This window comes from Dreissena polymorpha, chromosome 6 (genome assembly GCF_020536995.1).
Source record: "Dreissena polymorpha isolate Duluth1 chromosome 6, UMN_Dpol_1.0, whole genome shotgun sequence".
Classification (NCBI taxonomy): Eukaryota; Metazoa; Mollusca; class Bivalvia; order Myida; family Dreissenidae; genus Dreissena; species Dreissena polymorpha.
The window spans coordinates 17,841,210-17,861,637 of NC_068360.1; the positions used below are offsets into that span (position 1 = coordinate 17,841,210).

General features: G+C 37.0%; 1 protein-coding gene across 5 annotated transcripts in view; it reads right to left on the reverse strand.

The window, feature by feature from the left end:
- Positions 1-286: 286 nt before the first annotated feature.
- LOC127834903 (uncharacterized) overlaps positions 287-20,428 on the reverse strand; it is a 31,564-nt gene continuing 11,422 nt past the window's right edge. Inside the window, exons 1-4 of one of the 5 annotated variants that reach the window (XM_052361032.1) lie at positions 18,747-18,829; positions 4,668-5,365; positions 3,278-3,439; positions 287-548 (exon numbers count right to left, since the gene is read on the reverse strand). In XM_052361032.1, the coding sequence (XP_052216992.1) occupies positions 389-548; positions 3,278-3,439; positions 4,668-5,293 (948 nt within the window). In that variant the 5' untranslated portion in view covers positions 5,294-5,365; positions 18,747-18,829 and the 3' untranslated portion in view covers positions 287-388. Of the gene's footprint in view, positions 549-3,277; positions 3,440-4,667; positions 5,366-14,532; positions 14,664-18,574; positions 18,726-18,746; positions 18,830-20,428 lie in introns of those variants that run through there. The other 4 variants (XM_052361034.1, XM_052361033.1, XM_052361030.1 and 1 more) reach the window with 4 other exon arrangements.

Here is a 20,428-nt window from a genome sequence, read left to right on the forward strand (position 1 = left end):
AAAGTGGAACTAAACGCAAAACTTAACCAAAATTTGCAATTTTTTAAGTACAAAAAGGGCACATAATTCTGTCAAAATGCACGCCAGAGTTATCTAACTTTGCCTGCCTAGTCCCCTCATGATAGTAAGTAAGTGTACCAAGTTTGAATGCAATAGCATTGATACTTTCTGAGAAAAGTGGACCTAAACGCAAAACTTAACCGGACGCCGACGCCAACGCCAACGCCAACGCCAACGCCAACGCCAACGCCGACGCCAAGGTGATGACAATAGCTCATAATTTTTTTTCAAAAAATAGATGAGCTAAAAAAAGAAATTGTGAAAATGTTGGAACATTTGATTTTTCCTATTTCCTATTCATTTCGAAGACTACTGATGCAGTCACAAACTACCAGTCTTCAGATTTCTGCATCATACGGTTCTGACGTCGTGCAGGCGTGCCATTGGAAGACTGCCCGTGCATGATGGCGTTCATCTCTGACGACTGGTTCTTCTGAAAGTTGTTCATTGCCTCAGGTCGCGTTCTAAGAGGACTGGTTTGAGGACGTCTAAGGACAAATGAAAAAAAACACAAGTAAAATTTTAGTTTTACTCCACCTACAGTTTTAAGGACAATTTTCAACAAAATAGCAGGGGTGAAATTTTAAATTGCTTGCTTCCATTTGCGACGAAAATTTTGCTCCTGGCAACTATGATATCAACACTCAGATGCCCCAAATAGGAACAACGTGGTGAGAGCACCAACTGCTATTCCAACAAACAATGGTTTCATCAATTCACTGCTAAAACATTTTTAGGTGCACAATTCCAAGGCTCTTACAAAAATATGCTGAAAATATTTTATCACTTCATTTTCTCCAGTCTATATTTCATTTTTTAGTCTAAGGCAGCGAAAAAGGATCATATCGAAGAGAAAAAAGACAGTAATCATCAGCCAATAGGTTAAAAACAAAACACAGTGACTTAGAAAACAAAACACAGTGACTTATAAATCAAAACACAGTGACATAGAAAACAAAACACAGTGACTTACAAAACAAAACACTGTGACTAAGAAAACAAAACACAGAATGACTTACAAAACATAACACAGAATGACTGACAAAACAAGAGGGCCATGATGGCCCTGAATCGCTCACCTGACTCATTAAGATCAGATGAAAACTATGACCTCTATTGTCTACACAATGTTTTTCTATGATTTGACCTAGTGACCTAGTTCCTGACTAGATGACCCAAATACAATCCCAATCCAGATTTCATCAAGATAAACATTCTGACCACAGTTCATAAATATTGGATGAAAACTGTGACCTCTATTGTCAACACAAGGTTTTTCTATTTATTTGACCTAGATTTTTACCCCAGATGACCCAAATACAATCCCACCCAGATTTCATCAAGAATTCTGACCAAATTTCATAAAGGTTGGATGAAAACTGTGATCTCTAATGTCTACACAAGGTTTTTCTATCATTTGACCTAGTGACCTATTTTTTGACCCCAGATGACCCAAATAAAATCCCAACCCAGATTTCATCAAGATAAACATTCTGACCAAATTTCATAAAGATTGGATGAAAACTGTGACCTCTATTGTCTACAGAAGGTTGTTCTATTATTTGACCTAGTGACCTTGTTTTTGACCCCAGATGACCCAAATACAATCCCAAACCAGATTTCATCAAGATAAACATTTTGACCAAATTTCATCAAGATTGGATGCAAACTGTGACCTATACTGTCTACACAAACAAATTGTTGACGGACGGACGCATGGACACACGCAGGCATGCACAACGGACATCACACGATCACATAAGCTCACCGTGTCACTTCATGACAGGTGACCTTAAAATATGTGTCGGAGATAAACATGAACAGTTGTGGTTAAAATCCCATAGAAACAAGGGCTGTTTGCAAAACATACATGCCCCACTATATGGGCTATAAGTTGTAGTAGCAGCCATTGTGTGAATACGATTTTTGTCACTGTGAATGGTGGTGGTGGTGGTGGTGGTGGTGCAGTAGTAGTAGTAGAAGTAGTAGTAGTAGTAGTAGTAGTAGTAGTAGTAGTAGTAGTAGTAGTAGTAGTAATAGTAGTTGTAGTAGTAGTAGTAGTAGAAGTAGTGGTAGTAGTAGTAGTAGTAGTAGTAGTAGTGGTAAAAGTAGTAGTAGTAGTGGCAGTAGTAGTAGAAGTAGTGGTGGTGGTGGTGGTGGTGGTGGTGGTGGTGGTAGTAGTACTAGTAGTAGTAGTACTAGTAGTAGTAGTAGAAGTAGTAGTACATGTAGTAGTAGTAGTAGTAGTAGTAGTAGTAGTAGTAGTGGTAGTAGTAGTAGAAGTAGTAGTAGTAGTAGTAGTAGTAGTAGTAGTAGTAGTAGTAGTAGTAGTAGTAGTAGCAGTAGCAGTAGCAGAAGCAGTAGCAGCATTACAAGACCAATACTTAAGAATGATCAAATGGGAAAAGGTAACCTAGCACTGGCAGTAAATATGGGGCTCATTTACAGGTCAGATTTGGAATCTCTGCTGTAAAATGAGATTTTAAATGATTTAAAGGGAGGCAAATCTGTAATAAAAAGAACATGCATAAACCGTAGTTGTTTCCCTTGTTTGAACCATGCTAAATCCTTACAAGTTTGGAAAGAATTGGATGAAAAATTTGGACTTTATTGCATAAACACCATTTTCTCAATTCAAGGGGAGGTAATTCTGTACTTCATGGACCAATAATGCTCATTTTTTGTAGGGTTTGTGTCCTCATTGATATAAAGACACTGTGCAAATTTGGAAAGGATCGGACAAAAAATGTGGAAGATTTTTAAAAGTTTTCACAAAATAGGCAAAAACGAATAAACATGCAAAGTTCAACGAGCTCCTGCGGCCATGTTTTTTGACGAATCAAATTTCTTTGAACAACTTTTTCAGGGGAGCCTTCAAAGGTCATCCCTGTTAAATTTTTTGAAAATCTGATGAGCGGTTACTGACAAGAAGATTTTTTAAGGTTTTTACCATATATGGTCATGGCGGCCATCTTGGTTATGTGATCAAATTTTTTTTAACAATTCTTTTGTCCCATGACCTAGGGATGCTCCACATGAAATTTAGTTGAAATTGGCTCAATGGTTTAATAGAAGAAGATGTTTACAAATTGTTTACAGACAGACAGACAGACGGCCGGACGCCGGACGGTGAGTGATCACAATAGCTCACCCCGAGCTATCGCTCAGGTGAGCTAATAAAACACAGTCACTAACAAAACCAACCACAGTGACTTACGGTGTGACAGACTCCTGCATGTGCAAGGGCAGTTTTGGGTCTCGGACAGTGGGTGGGGCAACCTCCCCCCTCATCAAGTGTCCAACCATCTCTGCCGACTGCTTGTCGGAAATGTCCTCTGCCTCTGGCCTTGTCCTCACTGCCGGCGGGTTCTCATCCCAGCTACAAGTACAGAAGAAGAAATAATCGAGCCTCGTTCTGGGAAATCTGGGCTAAATGCATGCACGTTAAGTGTCGTCCATGTGCAGTCATGGGCTTAATGCATGCATGTTAAGTGTCGTCCATGTGCAGTCATGGGCTTAATGCATGCACGTAGTGTCATCCATGTGCAGTTATGGGCTTAATGCATGCACGTTAAGTGTCGTCCATGTGCAGTTATGGGCTTAATGCATGCACGTTAAGTGTCGTCCATGTGCAGTCATGGGCTTAATGCATGCACGTTAAGTGTCGTCCATGTGCAGTCATGGGCTTAATGCATGCACGTTAAGTGTCGTCCCTGTGCAGTCATGGGCTTAATGCATGCATGTTAAGTGTCGTCCATGTGCAGTCATGGGCTTAATGCATGCACGTTAAGTGTCGTCCATGTGCAGTCATGGGCTAAATGCATGCACGTTAAGTGTCGTCCATGTGCAGTCCGCAGAGGTTAATTTTGACAAAAAATTCATAAAAGTGGAAAGTGTTGTCACTTATAAGCCTCTGCGCAATGCCCGCAGGTTCTCAACTCTGCTACAAGTGCAACAGGAGAAATACTCAAAAGTGATTAGCATGAAAGGGTCACAGTGCGTATATTATATGGAGGGATGAGCATGAAACAAGAACTTTTTATCCAGCTTTTGCAACAGGCCAATACAAGTTAAACCTTTTATATAATGTAATTCCCTTGGAAAATTCTTTCCGCTATCTTAGACAAGTTTGATGATAAATGAATTCGTAAAACCAAAGATAACTGACTCAACTTGTCCCATATCAAGAAAAATAGCATTGGTTTAACTGATGTATCTCAGGTCACCCGTTGCATATTGCCATTATCACCAACTGACGAAGAAAAGCAACTATAAGATCTTTTAATTTGCAAATAAAGTGGACACATTTTTTTTCCATTATTTTTATGGTACACAAATGGGATAAGACCACATTTTATTACTGGATACGATTTACTCAAAAAGGTAGCGCTATTGAGAATCAAGTTTATGGCAGTCACTTTCTTGAGCCAATTAAGCCAATTAACTTATAACTTATTAAGCCGGTGCAAAATTACCTCAGAGGCATTATTTGTGAGATTGCTAATGAGACTAGCAGACAAGAGGTGGCAAAATCAAAGCAATTACTCTGATGTAAAAACAACGTAAAAGTTTTGAAATCATCAATCTAAAAAAAAAACGCTACTAACCCAGGTCCCTCAGATTTCTGATGCAGTCTGCTGATCTTGGGCTCATGCGGCGTCCGCTGACCCTCCATCCTCATGAGCGGCCCCATACCAGCCCCCATGTGCCTCTCAGCGACCTCCTCCCCTCCCAGCCCCAGCTTCTTGGGTGGGGGCCCATCTGGGGTCACGACCCCGTAGTTATTGATCAGGTGGTCCACAGACCCATGATTCCTCTCTGCGTACTCTTCCGCTTCGGCCCCGTGCACCTTGTGCGCAGGCTTCTCATCCAGCGCGAGCTTACCGTAATTGTCCATAAGGTCTTTCATCGCGCTGCCTTTGTTCTGTTGTGCGATGTCTGCCCCCTCCCCCTTCACAGCTCGTGGGTGGATATGCCTTGCAGGTACTGGGTCAGCATACCCTCCCATTATCTCATTCATGCTCCCTTTATTCGTGTCTGCATTCTTCTTCCCCTCCTCTGTTATGTTGCGGGCCGCAGGTCTGGGTGACTCGTAACCGTCGTTTCCAGAGTAGTCAAACCAGCGCTCCATGGTTCCACGGTTACGTTCTGCATAGCTCGAAGCCTCTGGCTTTACCCTGGGGTGCTGCTTTGGGGTGGGGCTGGGATAGAATTCACCGTCTATGGTCGTCATGGTGTTGTTGTTTTTCTTCAAGACTGGGGAAAGGTTGGTTTAAGAAGCTGTCTCTGATCTCAATGGCATAATCTGGAAATCAAACACAGGTCAATTTAACATCTGAATTACTATGGATTTGGTACACATGCAAAATGTAGGCAAAGATCTGGAATGAAAAAAGGTAAAGGGTGCTCTTTAAAAAGGGGAGTTGGGTGGAAAGCCTGATCATTTGTGTGACTTTGATGTAATAATTTGATCAATCTGGATAATTAATTTTAGCCCAGCATGGTTTAAGAGAATGGCCTATTCATTGGCCATTGAATATTTGCACAAATGCATTAATTTTCAACCATTTGTAACTTTTGTTGTTGTTGACATGCCTAGAGTGGCAAGAGGGGGGAACCTTAAAGGAGCAGGTCACAGCAGGCTTTACTTTTTTCGGCGTCAGCTGCATGCGCCAGCTTTTCACCTTAGCCTGACCTTTGTTAGCGTCTAATAGAATTCAAATAAAACTTACCGCGGCCAAGTACAGATGAATACACTTCATTGACTGCATTGGCTGATTTGATAATACCACTAGAACATTGGAAACATGTCCGCGTCTTTGTAACACTGTTTTACTGCGTGTTCAGCATGAAACAGTTTTATCTCTAATAAAAAGGCTTTATAGATAGAACAGTTTTACACTCAATCTCGACATCAATACAGTTTGTGCGTACATCTTTTATTTTCAGAGGATTTTCAGCGCGAGAACGTTGCGTACTTAAAGGCCATGTTCTCATATTTAGTACTGACTTCCATATTCCTGTCAACATGTTATATGTAAAAGTATAAAGAGCAGTGGAAGCGATGCCTCACTTTAATGTGTTGCATTTCGACCCGCGAGGTATAAGGGGTCAGTTCGCGGTTAGTGTGTTTGAATGTCAGAGTTTATATACAGGTCAGACCTTCTGTGCTGTTCGGAGTTCGCGGTCAGTTATATAATAGTTATATAATAAAGACACTATAGCGTGAACTAGGTGAACCGGAATTTTCTTTACCACCAGAAAGATGTGAAATGAAGATATCCAGCGATATTATTTTATGGCATGTCAATAATAGATTCTTAATGTGTTTTCAACAATACCATGATAAATATTATTTTTAATTAATTAACAAGAATTATTCCATCATATTTACTAATGTATTATTGCAGCATATTGACTAATGTATTAAGTATGAGCGCGATGATTCTCGATACTGTTAATAATCGAATCAAATACACGTAGCAATTCCCGATAAACCACTCAAACAGGTTTGTTCGAAGAACGCGCATATACATATTTAAAATATGTACGGAGACTTCGCGTGTGGCCGGTTGACTTTGGTTTTCTTTTTTGTATCTATAGGTTTATGACCAGCAATATGTAATAATGTAAAATAAGCCGCGAAAACTCCGCGTAACATCCCGTACTGCGTTTGATGCAGCTTAAAACTGCACAGAAAAAGATATTAGCTATCCTTGATCTCATTCATTTAAATCTTTACCTTCCATAAACTCCAACCACAATCAACGCCGTATATCTTTTTTAAAGATATTTCTTGTTCTAGATATTTCCCCACACAATTTCAACATTTTTACAATAACATAAAAATCAAACTTTGTCAATGTTTACACCGGAACCTGCAGTCACAACAAAAATTGAACGGTACCAAATATATTTATTTTATTTATTTAAGTGTTGCTATACATATTGACGGTGAGCATGGAAATAAGTAATTCTTCCATTTTTGTAAACCATCTTCATGTCAAAAAAAATACCTTGGTTAAATTGGGAAATTCACACAGTAAAATGGTCAAAATTGAGGAAAATACATATAGGCAAATCTAAGGATAAGCTTGCAATTTAAAAGTTTGAATCTTATAAATGCTAATTCAACAGAAAAATTTACTTGCATTTCACTACAAGTTGTGATTTATTCATAGGGGTTTTGCTGCTGATTGCAATTGCTGCCAAATGCAACAAAAATTTGCAAAAATAACGATAATTTTTCACTGTGACAAAGTTTTAAATTGCTGACAATATAATTGTGTGCTAACCAGTCTGTACTACAAGAACCTCAATTGGTGCATCACTGGAGCATAATAGAGTCAGGACAGTGCATACAGACATACTCCAAGGTCATTGTGATCAGATCAATAAGTAGCCTTTGGAAGCAGACAAAGGTGGCATGATGTGGAAGATTATCTCTGACTCACAGCATCTGTTTATGATTGGTAAGGCATTTGTCCATATAAACAGACTCCCAGAGCCTTTGATAATTTTTGCTATGGCGGCTCTGGCAGTCCATATGCACCCCTTCATAAACATGGGTGCAGTTCAGGGCAGCGAATCCGTGCACTTCACTAAACAGACGTCGTTCGAGACAAATTGAGGAAATAATGAATAAACCTTCATAAACATGTTAAATTCACCTGAATGGCAACCGACGGATGTCATCCTTTGCATGCACCCTATAAAAACACAACGATATTTCAACACACTTTTTTCGCTGACATTTGAAACAGTGTATCAGCGCTTCCATTAGCTTTTAAAAGTTGGAAGTCCTGACTTCCAAGCCTAAAATTTTGGACGTCACAAACATAAATTTTGAAGTCCCACTTTTATTTCAGAATTTTAATATACGTACATGTTCCAACTCTATCCGTTACCCGACAATCCAGTATTATTACGATTTATATTTTGAAAACCAAAATACGACCAATGTTGACGTCTGCAACGTCCGCCATTTTGGCATATACAAATTGAATTGTGGGATGGGGGAATTCCCATTGAACATGCGTTAATCACGTGACGTGATTTGAGAGCATAGAGCACGATCATATTTAGTGATTACAACAAATCAACAACTTAACTAAAATGTTTCATGTACCTCCTTTCAGAAAAGTTTGCGTTAGTGAAAGCGAATTTTGGAGTGTAAAAAAGCGTCTTTCTTTTAATTATACCGAGTACACTTAATTCCGAATCGCAATATAACTTGTCAGGTCATTCATGCATGTAGACCAATATGCTTAGTTTGGCAATTTCAAAACACGTTATTTAACTACTTGTTGCTTTATGCATTATGACAATCGGTATACAATTAACGTAATTCAATTTAAGTATATTCAAATGCTTATAAATCAAACGTGTAATCCGAAATCATTTCCAGATTTTATTATTCACGAAAAGTTAAGAACATTCTAGCAACAAATAAACATTTCCCGTGTTTTTCGTGCACACATGAAAATCATGCAAAAATTAGACTTCATGTACAATGTCACGCCATCCTTCCTCGAGGAAAGCGTTGACTTAATTAAATTTGATTGCTAAATAAAAACTTAGTAGCGCAGAGGTCGCTAATATTATTGTATACAGCTTCACGTGGGGTCAGCATGTATTCTGCTGCCTAAGCGCTGATTGGCTGATACTCTTATCAAGAAGCATGTGATTGACAGCTGGAAAAATCAATATTGACCACTCGCTGAGAAATTCATTGAAAACTGTAACTCTTAGGCGGAGCAAAGACCTATAGGTCTTTGGGCGGAGTTAACCGTCTAAATAACCCGATTTACTGTTGACATTGTGGTGTTGTGTATTCGCAAACAGCGTACATGTGGATTATCGGACGTCCAAGGGACTTCCACCATTTGCATAATGGACGTACGACTGCCGTTTTCGGGCGTAATTTACGCCCGGACGTCCACTACCGGAAGCGCTGGTGTATTCTGTATCGAATACCACATCGTTATCGACTTTATAGGCTGCAGCACATAACCCGACATGCAAAATATTGGTGTACTGCGACCTTACCAATATTGGGTCAATTTTTCAATATGGCGGATACAGCATACAAAACAAAACCTAAGTCAATAAGGGTCAATTTTTCAATATGGCGGATACAGCATACAAAACAAAACCTAAGTCAATAAAATCAATTATTTCTTGCTTTAATGGTACCATTTGGATGAGTTTGTTGTTTAGATAGGTAAACTTGTATAAGTTCTTGCAGTTTCAGTGTTCCTTAACCCTTGCATTGTTGATAACATTTTGCACCCATGGCCAAGAGAGAGCGCATTGCAACTATCAGCAACCCATTGGGTTATAAAGCTGATAGTTGAATTATTGCAACTAGGTAAGGCATAGGCACAAGTATCATAAGCTGTGCTATATCACAATGTTCAGCACAAGACCCTTTCAATGTGATGATAAATACACTTCCGGAGTCAACTAAAAAATCTAATGTAAAATTCTTAAATACTCCAGTATTACAGACCAATACTGACTCATATTTATCAAGTAACCTTCAAAGTGGGCGCTTTAAACCAAACATCCAGATAAAACTGCTTATTGCACTTTGTGGTAAACACATATTAAATGATGTTTACAGTATCAAGGTAACCATTGATTACCAGTTATGAAAAATAAATGAAACTCTGAAACGCCTTTAAATATCCTAGGATTATAGCAATAAATTAGTTCTTTTATTTTTTATTGTTAACTACATTCAACAGAATTTATCCCTTTGCCACTCAGAAGAAAAGTGAAAATGGGTATGTGCTAACAGAATAAAACCTGTGCAACCTGCGATCAAGTCACTCGCAATTGATTCAGGTCTAATGCCGTTTGCTGCTCATCAGTATCTAATTGGAAACGAAGCCTTCAAAACTTAAAGCTAGTAACAAAGCAGGGCCCTCATTCTATCAAATCTGCAGCCGAATTTCGGCCACAGTCCCCCACCTGAAAAGAATACTTTTTTAAACTCCCCTGATTTTTTTTTTTTTTTAAAGATGTGTCTAATGATTATTATAGCTCAATTCTATTTGAATTTGATCTTGTTAAACATACTTCATTATGAACAAAGAAATGAATATAGTGCAAACATGTAAAAATATAATCATGCGAGAGTAAGTAAAAAAAATCCCCCAAAAAGGGAAACGCAGCGAAAATTCCTCCTCATGAGGGTAGCGACCCGATTCCCCTAAAATGGATTGAGGGCCCTGGAAAGGTCTTAAGTGATATTTAACATTCTAAGGGACTACAATTGCATAAGCATACATATCTAAGTGGTAAAGAGTTAAGTCACATCATGGCGGTCAGTTAACATACTATAATTTTTTATGAGTAAGCTGGTTGATCAGTTCTTAGTGCACATACTTATTTTCAGTAACTGTCAACTGCCCCACTAGATTCCCAGGTAGGAAGAAAATTGCTCATAAAATAATTTCAGGGTCACCACTCAAGTTACCTAGATGTAGCTGGGTTGGGATTCAAACCTGCGATCCTTAGATTTGTATTCAGATTGGGGTTTGTCAGTGAATTAATATAAACAAACTCCAGAGCTTTTCAATAAGCCTGAGGCTTCAGTGCAATCAAGCTAAAATAAAGAGGTTTAACCCATTTATGCCTAGCGTCTAGAAAAAAGGCCTTGGCAAACAGCGTAGACCCAGATGAGATGCCGCATGATGCGGCGTCTCATCAGGGTTTACGCTGTTAGCTTAAAGGAATTTCTGTAAGAAATATTCTAAATATAGAAATAAATATACTAGCCATCCCTAATTTTGGAAATAAATTGATCCAATTAATAAGGATGGGAGAGTCCACTAGGCATAAATGGGTTAAACTAACTAAACCAAATGAAGACAGGGACATAATGCACATTTTTACTATTTTGAAGGTGTATTTGACCACACAATACAAGAGTTTATCATGATGTGAAACATTAGTTTACATGTACATCAATTTCTATCTTGAGAAAGAAAACACTTGATCTCATAATGTTTTGTTATATCAATGCGATTTTTGTACCCTTATTTATTTATGCCCATACATTTATGTAACGTGATAGTAGAAAATCTGAGTCTATGAACATGTGCTAGCAACTAAGTAAGATAACATTACATGAATTCTGTTGTATCATTCAATTAAGTACTTCTTGGTCATTGATCATGATTACCCCAGTACCGGTATATTAACACATGGATGTATTTTGCCCCTTTCATAGTTAAGGACACTTATGCATACATTGTGTAGAAAATATCTGGTTTTAATCACAATGTGTAGAATAACCCATTAATTCTAAGGCCTTATCTTGAAGTGCAGTAGAGCAATATATGGGAAACGTATGTTTGCTTGTTTGTATTTTTCTAAGTTTTCAACAGTATATCAGTCATATTAACTTGACAATCAGTTAGCTTACACTGTTCCTGTGTATGACATACATATGCCAATTTATACTTATCACATAATGGCATAAGTGTGTCATTTTATTGTATGGTATCAGTCATGACATACTTATGCCACTACATTAGTGACATAATGGCATAAGTATGTCATTATATTGTATGGTATCATTAATGACATACCTATGCCACTATACTTATGACATAATGGCATAAGTATGTCATTATATGGTATCATTAGTATCAGTAATGACATACTTATGCCACTATACTTATGACATAATGACATAAGTATGTCATTATATGGTATGGTATGAGTAATGACATACTAATATGCCACTATACTTATGACATAATGGCATAAGTATGTCATTGGATAAGTATGGCATTCTCACTATCCAGTAAAGACATGCATATGCCATTATACATGTATGGTTTTATCAGTATGACACACTTATGGCATTAACTGACAACTATCCTAATTGAATCAGAGGTGGGGGTAATTGCCATAGAAATACATTTATGACCTATCCCCACACAAGTAATGTGGCCTGTGATCTTCCAATTAGTCCAGGGCCATTTCCCTTTAGCTTTCCTGAGTAGTTTTACAGCAAACTTTACAGTGCCAGCAAGCTTTACTGCTACATGGTAGTTTGTAATGCATTTGCCAAGGAACAGAATGGTACAGATTGTTTTCAAAATTGAGGCGGGGTGTGTGATTTAAGAACCACTGTAGGGGAGTAAAATGCCCGACCCACCAAAATGAGGTTCAACTAAACTTCTCAATTGCATACAAATCAAGCAAAGTTAAAAAAAAATATTTTCAAATAAGTTTGACATTGAAAGGGAGGAGATCAGCAAAAAGGAGGAAAAATCACACCTCTATCTTGTGGACATGAATTAGTTTTCTGCTAAACAGCAGAACAGTATTTGCATTAAAACTTTTATTTTCTAGATTATCTGATGATATTGCTTCTTCTGAATTTAAATTCTAGTCTTTGATTTATCTTAATTTTTTTTGTTTCAACTAAAGTAATAACATTGTATATACTATCTTTGAATATCCACATTTATTGTAAATGAGTTATATCTGTACTTGTTTACCCCAGGCTGCCATAAAAATATCTGCACATTTATAAGGTGTACATGTAAACACAATTTAAAAACAAGAGCACCACATAGCGGGTGCCAACGCTCAGCTGCGGGTGCAGTTTTCAATAAATTAAAACTTGTCAGAAGAATATTAGAGGTCACAGTGACCTTGACCTAGTGACCCAAAAATGGGTGTGACATGCAGAACTCATCAAGGCACAGCTACATATGAAGTTTCAATGTTGTAGGTGGAAGCACTTTGATTTTAGAGCCAATGTTAAGGTTTTAGCACGACACGGACGGCAGACTCGCTGGCTATGACAATACCTCTCTGAAAACAGTCAAGCTAAAAATAACATTTTATGCCAGTATGTTTCTTTTAACACAAACAATTTTCTACATGTACAGTACAGCCAACGCGGAACAAACATAATCCTTGGTTACCCCACGGACAAAATCTTAGTACTCGGCGGGTGAGTCGTGTAATCACGCTGCGTATCGCCGAGGCACTCGGCATCGATCTGCGCAACAACGCCGTGTCTATATTAACCTTGCATGCTTTCGCGGAATAAATCCGCCGCATACGTATGCGGCGGATCAAGTGAAAAGATATCCACCTACATGTACATATGTGTAGCGTAGAAACCTAGATTTACGCTAATTTCATAATTATTATTTTCATGTATTAATAAGGGATATGACACGTAATGCACTTTAACAAATTATCGTTGAATTAATTACGTACAACTGTAAATGTTTCGTTCGAATCTCAAATTATCATTATTAAATTTGTAATCCGAAACACACTTCCAAATTTTAATGCTAACGCGACCTTTGGCAAATTCAAGCGTCAAATACACAGTGCTAAAATATCCTTTGTCTCATAAAAAGCACGCGAAAATTATGCAGACATGTAGAACGTCGTTTGGAAAGTGTGGGTGTATTTTGTGTAGTATAAATACATGAACATCAAGTCAGGCGTAAATCGCGTGTTCAGTGGAAAAAAAACGCCCCATAAGACGTTATTTCATCATCTCTTTAAATAGTAACAAATGCCAAAATGTATTTGATACTTAAGAAATATGGAGAATGTTTGTGTATCGTAAATATTTACCAGCATTTGCTTTAAAACTGGAATGTAAGGGATTATCGGTCAATTAGCAGCGATATTAACTGTATAATATGAACAAAATGAAACGAGTTTATATACGCATATTCAAACAATAGTTATAATAAGCTGCTAATTAACAAAACAACAAATACGTCTTCACCGTCTTGATTATTGATGTGGCTTCAAACCGCTAATTTTCTCTGCTAAAATATAATAGCAAAAACAACATGCAATTAATTTATAAATCCACCATATGCTAGAGCCAAATTGACCACTTGTATGTGTGAAAACATAATTACGTGACCTTGTTTATGTGTGAAATACATACACTACGGGCGGGAAACAAACTTAATTGGCCAGACACATTAACTATGCTTTCATGTATATGCTAAAACAATCTGCGCACAATAAATTTATAATTATTTTAAGTATTATTATAATTGTTTTTTTAAAATTTGTTAACTACATGTAACTAATCATTTTACAAAGATTTTTTATTTTATTATGCACATCGACTCGGCATCATGTCGCGGATCGCAACATGTCGCTTGCCTCGGCGGACAGATGCGAAGCTTCGCGGCGAAATGCGACTTGCTGCCGCATACTGACGCGGCTTCAACGGCTGACGCGGCATCGACTGGTTTCGCTTTGCCACTGCGGATAGCGACATACGTTTGTTCTGTGTTGGCTGTACATGTATGTCCAAACATAAAAATGTTGCTATAACATAATTCTCCCGGTCCAAGTACAAAATATTGTTAAAGGGGAGCAAAAAATTAGGCTAAATATTCTTGAAACATTCATATAATCTTGCAACTTATTCATGCTGAATATTAAACGTTAAATGTTTACCCAGCTTTTGACCTATTTCCAATATGTAATATTATAAATATCACCGAAACACAAACTTGTAATACAACAACAAAAATGTCAATTGTCAATCAAAGGACATTCGAACTGCTTAAGTTTAAACCAAAGCTCTGCTTAACAGAAAGACAGTATCAGCAGTTAAAAGCAAGGCTGATCTATGTTAATCCCTTAACATAATGGTAAAGAGAGAGGTGGGCATTAAACAAGATTGTTAAATCTTCACAGAAAGCCTTACACAAGTTTATAATTACCAGTCAATGGGTGGGAACTGATAAAAGTTGTATTAAGGTATAATGGGTGTATAATGAATATTAAATACATGTAGGAACCAATAAAAGTTGTATTATGGTATAATGGGTGTATAATGACTTTTAAAGAGGAACCGATAAAAGTTGTATTATGGTATAATAGGTATATTAATAATGAAAATTACAACAAATTGCATGTTATTATTTACCGAACGGTTTTATATTTCATGTCTATTTTCTTCTGCAATCTAATTTTTTATTTAATGCCCCCTTACAGTCAAATTTTAAACCAAATCATTGCACTTGAAATAAGTTGTACTGCTCCAATGATATAAAATTGGTATTCTGCACAAGCACAATTATGTTGTAAATGAAACTAGAAATGTATCCCCATGCCGCAACTTTTGACCCAGGGGTCAGATCAAAATTTCAAATAGTGCACTGTCGAACATATGTTCATTATAAGCTACCATGTGTGTAAGTTTCAAGGTTCTAGTGCTAATAGTGTAGGAGGTGATAGTGGCCAGGACGGACGGACGGCGGAGATAACCACATACATGTAATACCCCCGCTCCAATTCGGAGCGTGGGGATAATAAAAGTTGCAATGCTGAACAAGGTTCATTGTTTTATCAGGTAAGTTGGTTATTAGGGCAGTTGAACCATATATAGTCAACAACATTACTCTGTCACCAAGCATGTTCAACACAGCAGCCCCTTTATCTATGCTTAAATACAGATAAACAGGTGTGTAAGGAAGTGAATAAGACGTTTTCACATATTTTATGTCTGTTTGACCCTAAGCTTGTCTCTGTATTATTTTCTTTAAGGCATTCTTGCAGTCACACATTTCTGATGAAATCAGTACAACTCTAATCATCAAGTCATGATCTGAACCCCAACCATAAAATAAGCAATAAAAATACTTTGTGTTCGTGTGTATTGACCATTATCTTTAACCCTTTATCACTTAGATACGTATTTTTAAGCATCTTTAGTCCCTTAGAAAGTTAAATTTCATTAAATACCTTTCTTACGAGATTAAAGTTTTAAAGGCTTCAATTCAAATCCTTAGGCACTGAATCAGATGAGCAGCAAACAGCATAAAACCTGAACAGACTGAGAGTTACTCGCAGGCTGTTCTGGTTTTATGCTGTTTGCACTTAACCATGTACACTTTGCTTCCAGTGATTTTTTTTGCTTTAATTTGTTACAGCCTGTGCCTTTTGAATTGGGAAAATTAGCGCGATAAACCGTGAAATTGGGGAAAATAGCGCGATAAACCATGAAATTGGGAAAAATTAAGCATTATAAATAGGATTATAAGTAACAGAAGTGATATTGTTTTTAAGTGCATGTTCAGGGAGTTTTCTAGAAAAGGAGTCTGGTCAAATTGTTTTTTTTAATCAATAAAAGTGGCAAGTTTGGGAATGATTTATGGACAAAAATGACTAAATTCAAGTAATATATTTTGTAAGATGTTTAAAAAATAAAGTTGAGACCTAGATTTAAGAAATCATAATTAAGTTATATGAGACTTCTTTCTAAAAAAAAAAAAAAAAAAAAAAAATTTTTTTTTTTTTTTTTTTTTTAAAGTTGGGCTTTTTTTGGGAAATTTTGGTCAGAATTTTGGGAAAAAACATGTATTTTTGCGATTGGGAAGCATCCGAAATTCGGCTGTAAATTTGAGCAAAAAAAATCACTGGCTTCCGAGTGGGTAAGGGTAAAAAATATTCTTAAGCCTATGCAGCTTTTTTACAAGAAGAGCGCTGTCACAAAATATGTGGTCTTTTAACTTGAATAAAACATGCAATTTGCTACAATTCTTAGACAATACCAGCCTCAATATGCCATTACATGCAAACATCTCTCATCATAAGACACTGATGTCTGGCATAAGTGCACATTCTCATACATCATTCAGTATGAGTCACCGACCAATACTGACAGAACACCATCGTATAAGCGTTCAACATGCACATATTAATTATTATATCACTCCATTAATCCAATCATAAAAATATTTTTGGCAAAAGAACGCTAGTCGATATGCATAGCCATTTTATGTCTAACAGTGACCCTTAACTTCTGACCAAAGTAAAACATCCCCTCTAAATAGAGATATTTGCCACCACATTCAATAAATTTGACACACATAAATTGAAATGTTGAAATATAAAGAAACTTAAATCCACTAGAACTATTAAGAAACACAAATCCACTAACCTGCATTATGTAGAAACCACTGCATGTATTATGAAGTACTTTCTATCATGCATGTGATTGAGGCCTACTGTGCAAGGCCTGAGGACATGTCATTTCAATTAAAGACAGTTCAACACTTATTCGTTCTGAATTGTATCTATTGACAGGACCACTGACAAGTTGTAATTCTTGACAACAAAGTAACATGTTCTGAATCAAGGACACACCCTCAACTAGCAGATTCATATTGCTTTAAGACAGTTAACATTAAAACTGATTTTACCATTTGCCAATAAATGTAAAGAAAGTACATTTTTTGAAAACTATTTGCCAGCACTTCAGGGAAAAATCTGTCTAAAGAAAATTATAATCAATGGAATTTAGACCAAGAACACTATAACTCGTTTAAATCGGTGATGCATAGGTTGCAAATGTATGATGGTACATGTAACTCAAACAAATCTCCCAAATGAGAAATACGGACCTTTAACTTAAGATCGATGACTCTATAACTCCAGTTCATGTGCTGCAATATTGAAAATTACCCTACATAACTCCAGGAAAATCTATTGAAATTGTGAAATATTGATGAATAGCGAGATGTATTGACACTCAAAATAAAAACTCATTTGGAATTTAAAAAAAAAAGATTGAGTTTGGGTACTTATCAAGTTTTATGATCCTAGGAATAAGCGTTCTTCAGTTATCATCCGGAAACCATTTTACTATTTCGGGTCATCGTGACCTTGACCTTTGACCTAGTGACCTGAAAATCAATAGGGGTCATCTGCGAGTCATGATCAATCTACCTATCAAGTTTCATGATCCTAGGCCTAAGCGTTCTTGAGTTATCATCCGGAAACCATTTTACTATTTCGGGTCATCGTGACCTTGACCTTTGACCTAGTGACCTCAAAATCAATAGGTGTCATCTGCGAGTCCTGATCAATCTACCTATCAAGTTTCATGATCCTAGGCCTAAGCGTTCTTGAGTTATCATCCGGAAACCATTTTACTATTTCGGGTCACCGTGACCTTGACCTTTGACCTAGTGACCTCAAAATCAAAAGGGGTCATCTGCGAGTCATGATCAATGTACCTATGAAGTTTCATGATCCTAGGCCCAAGCGTTCTTGAGTTATCGTCTGACAACCACCTGGTGGACGGACCGACAGACCGACCGACCGACATGAGCAAGCAATATACCCCCTCTTCTTCGAAGGGGGGCATAAAAATACACAAACCAGCAAAACCTAGACCTTTTTATATGAAAATATTGTTGTATTTGTAGGTTTGCAGAAATGCAAAAGAAAATGCCTAAATGTGACGAAACCTTGATAACCTTGCTGATATATTTGAGACATCATACATGTACATGTAGAAAGCTTAAAAAATATTCATGAAATACAAAACTATTCACAACACAAACACTACATTAATACATGAATCAAGTTTCATAATGAATGAAGAATGAGCTATTAAACCTGCATTCACAAAACAACATAAATCACCAAGCCATCGACTGTTCGTAATAAATGAAATATCTATGTCAAATAAGAAATTCAAGCTTACATTTTGTTCCTCAAAACCATATTCATGTCAAATTCAAACTTGAACCTTATTTTGCTTTTCAAAACAAATTTACCTGTATGTATTTATCACAAGTTTATGGCTATATTCAAAACAACATTTCCCTCTAAACTTTGTAATACTTATCAATATCAAACAGAAACGTAAAACTTACTTTGTCCTTCAAAACAAAACACCCACATGCATGCAAATTATAATTATCACTTTGTATCACATTTCAGATAAACTGATCAAAGGATAAACAAGGGACAAAATTGTCACAAAACCAGGTTTTCATTGTGAAAAAAAAATCTGATAAAGGGAGAAAACTCAAACTGAACTTTGAAATGACCAAAAAAAATTAACCCCCTTTGTAAGTTTTTTTTTTTTTTTTTATATCTATTTTTAGTCGTGGCGACCTTGACATTGGAGATATTGACGTGATTCTTTCGTGGGACACACCGTCCCATGATGGTGAACAAATGTGCCAAATGATTTTCAAATCTCACAATGAATGACATAGTTATGGCCAGGACAAGCTCATTTATGGCCATTTTTGACCTTTGAACTCAAAGTGTGACCTTGACCTTGGAGATATCGACGTAATTATTTCGCGCGACACACCGTCCAATGATGGTGAACAAATGTGCCAAATGATTTTAAAATCTGACGATGAACGACATAGTTATGGCTCGGACAAGCTCATTTATGGCCATTTTTGACCTTTGAACTCAAAGTGTGACCTTGACCTTGGAGATATCGACGTAATTATTTCGCGCGACACACCGTCCAATGATGGTGAACAAATGTGCCAAATGATTTTAAAATCTGACAATGAACGACATAGTTATGGCCCGGACAAGCTTGTTCCGCCAGCCCGCCAGCCCGCCAGCCAGCCAGCCAGCCCGCCAGCCAGCCAGCCCGCCAGCCCGCCCGCATTCGCCAATCTAATAACCAGTTTTTTCCTTCGGAAAACCTGGTTAACAAAATTTGTATCACAGGGACCAGGGTTGCGGTTGATTTAAATGAAAGTACAATGTACAATGTAGTAGGAAGAAGATAACTGCCCATTGATGCGTACATACCACCAGGTAAATATCCAGTAGGTGTATAGACAGAATTATGTGTCCCCAACACCCTTCAATAACATAAGAGATCCATGTATTAAATGGCCATTGAAGACTTTCTTGGGATATACAGTAAGAATAAAAAATTACAGGGTGCATCTCAGAACATTTTATAATGCAAGTAATTTGGTTGATCAAAGGTTGTTTTCCTTTCAATTAGACAGAATCTAATTTAAATATGTAAACAATTTTTTGTTTCATTGCAATTAAATGTCACCACGAAATCATTGAACTTCAAAAGAAATGGGACGCTTTCTCAATTGCAAATTTGGCCGACACAGACAGGAAAACAAATGGGGTGGGGAGATTGTTGTATCTATTTTGGTATCTCCATTTGAGATAATCAGATATCAAATATCTTGTTGTTAAATATAAAGATTGGATCCATTTGCCTTCATACAGGCCTGATTCTTGTGGTTCAGAGATTGACTGTATGGTGTCAGACCAGTGTGTATTTATAGGGTGTTGTCTTGAGTTAAAATCCATTGATTGCAGATTGATTATTTGGCTTATCTGAGAAAATATCATTTCTGCTTTCAGAGTAGAAAAATTACAACCATTGTGAAAGATCTCTATAAAAACAGTCAAGAAATGTAAATAAATAATATTAAAAAATTGTACCTATGCTTATTGTCTTGATTTGGGGAAAGGGCCTAGCCTAACATTTTCAGGGAAAAAATTCTCGACAAACCTAAGGAAGGAAAAAAACGGGTAAACTTGACTATTTTCA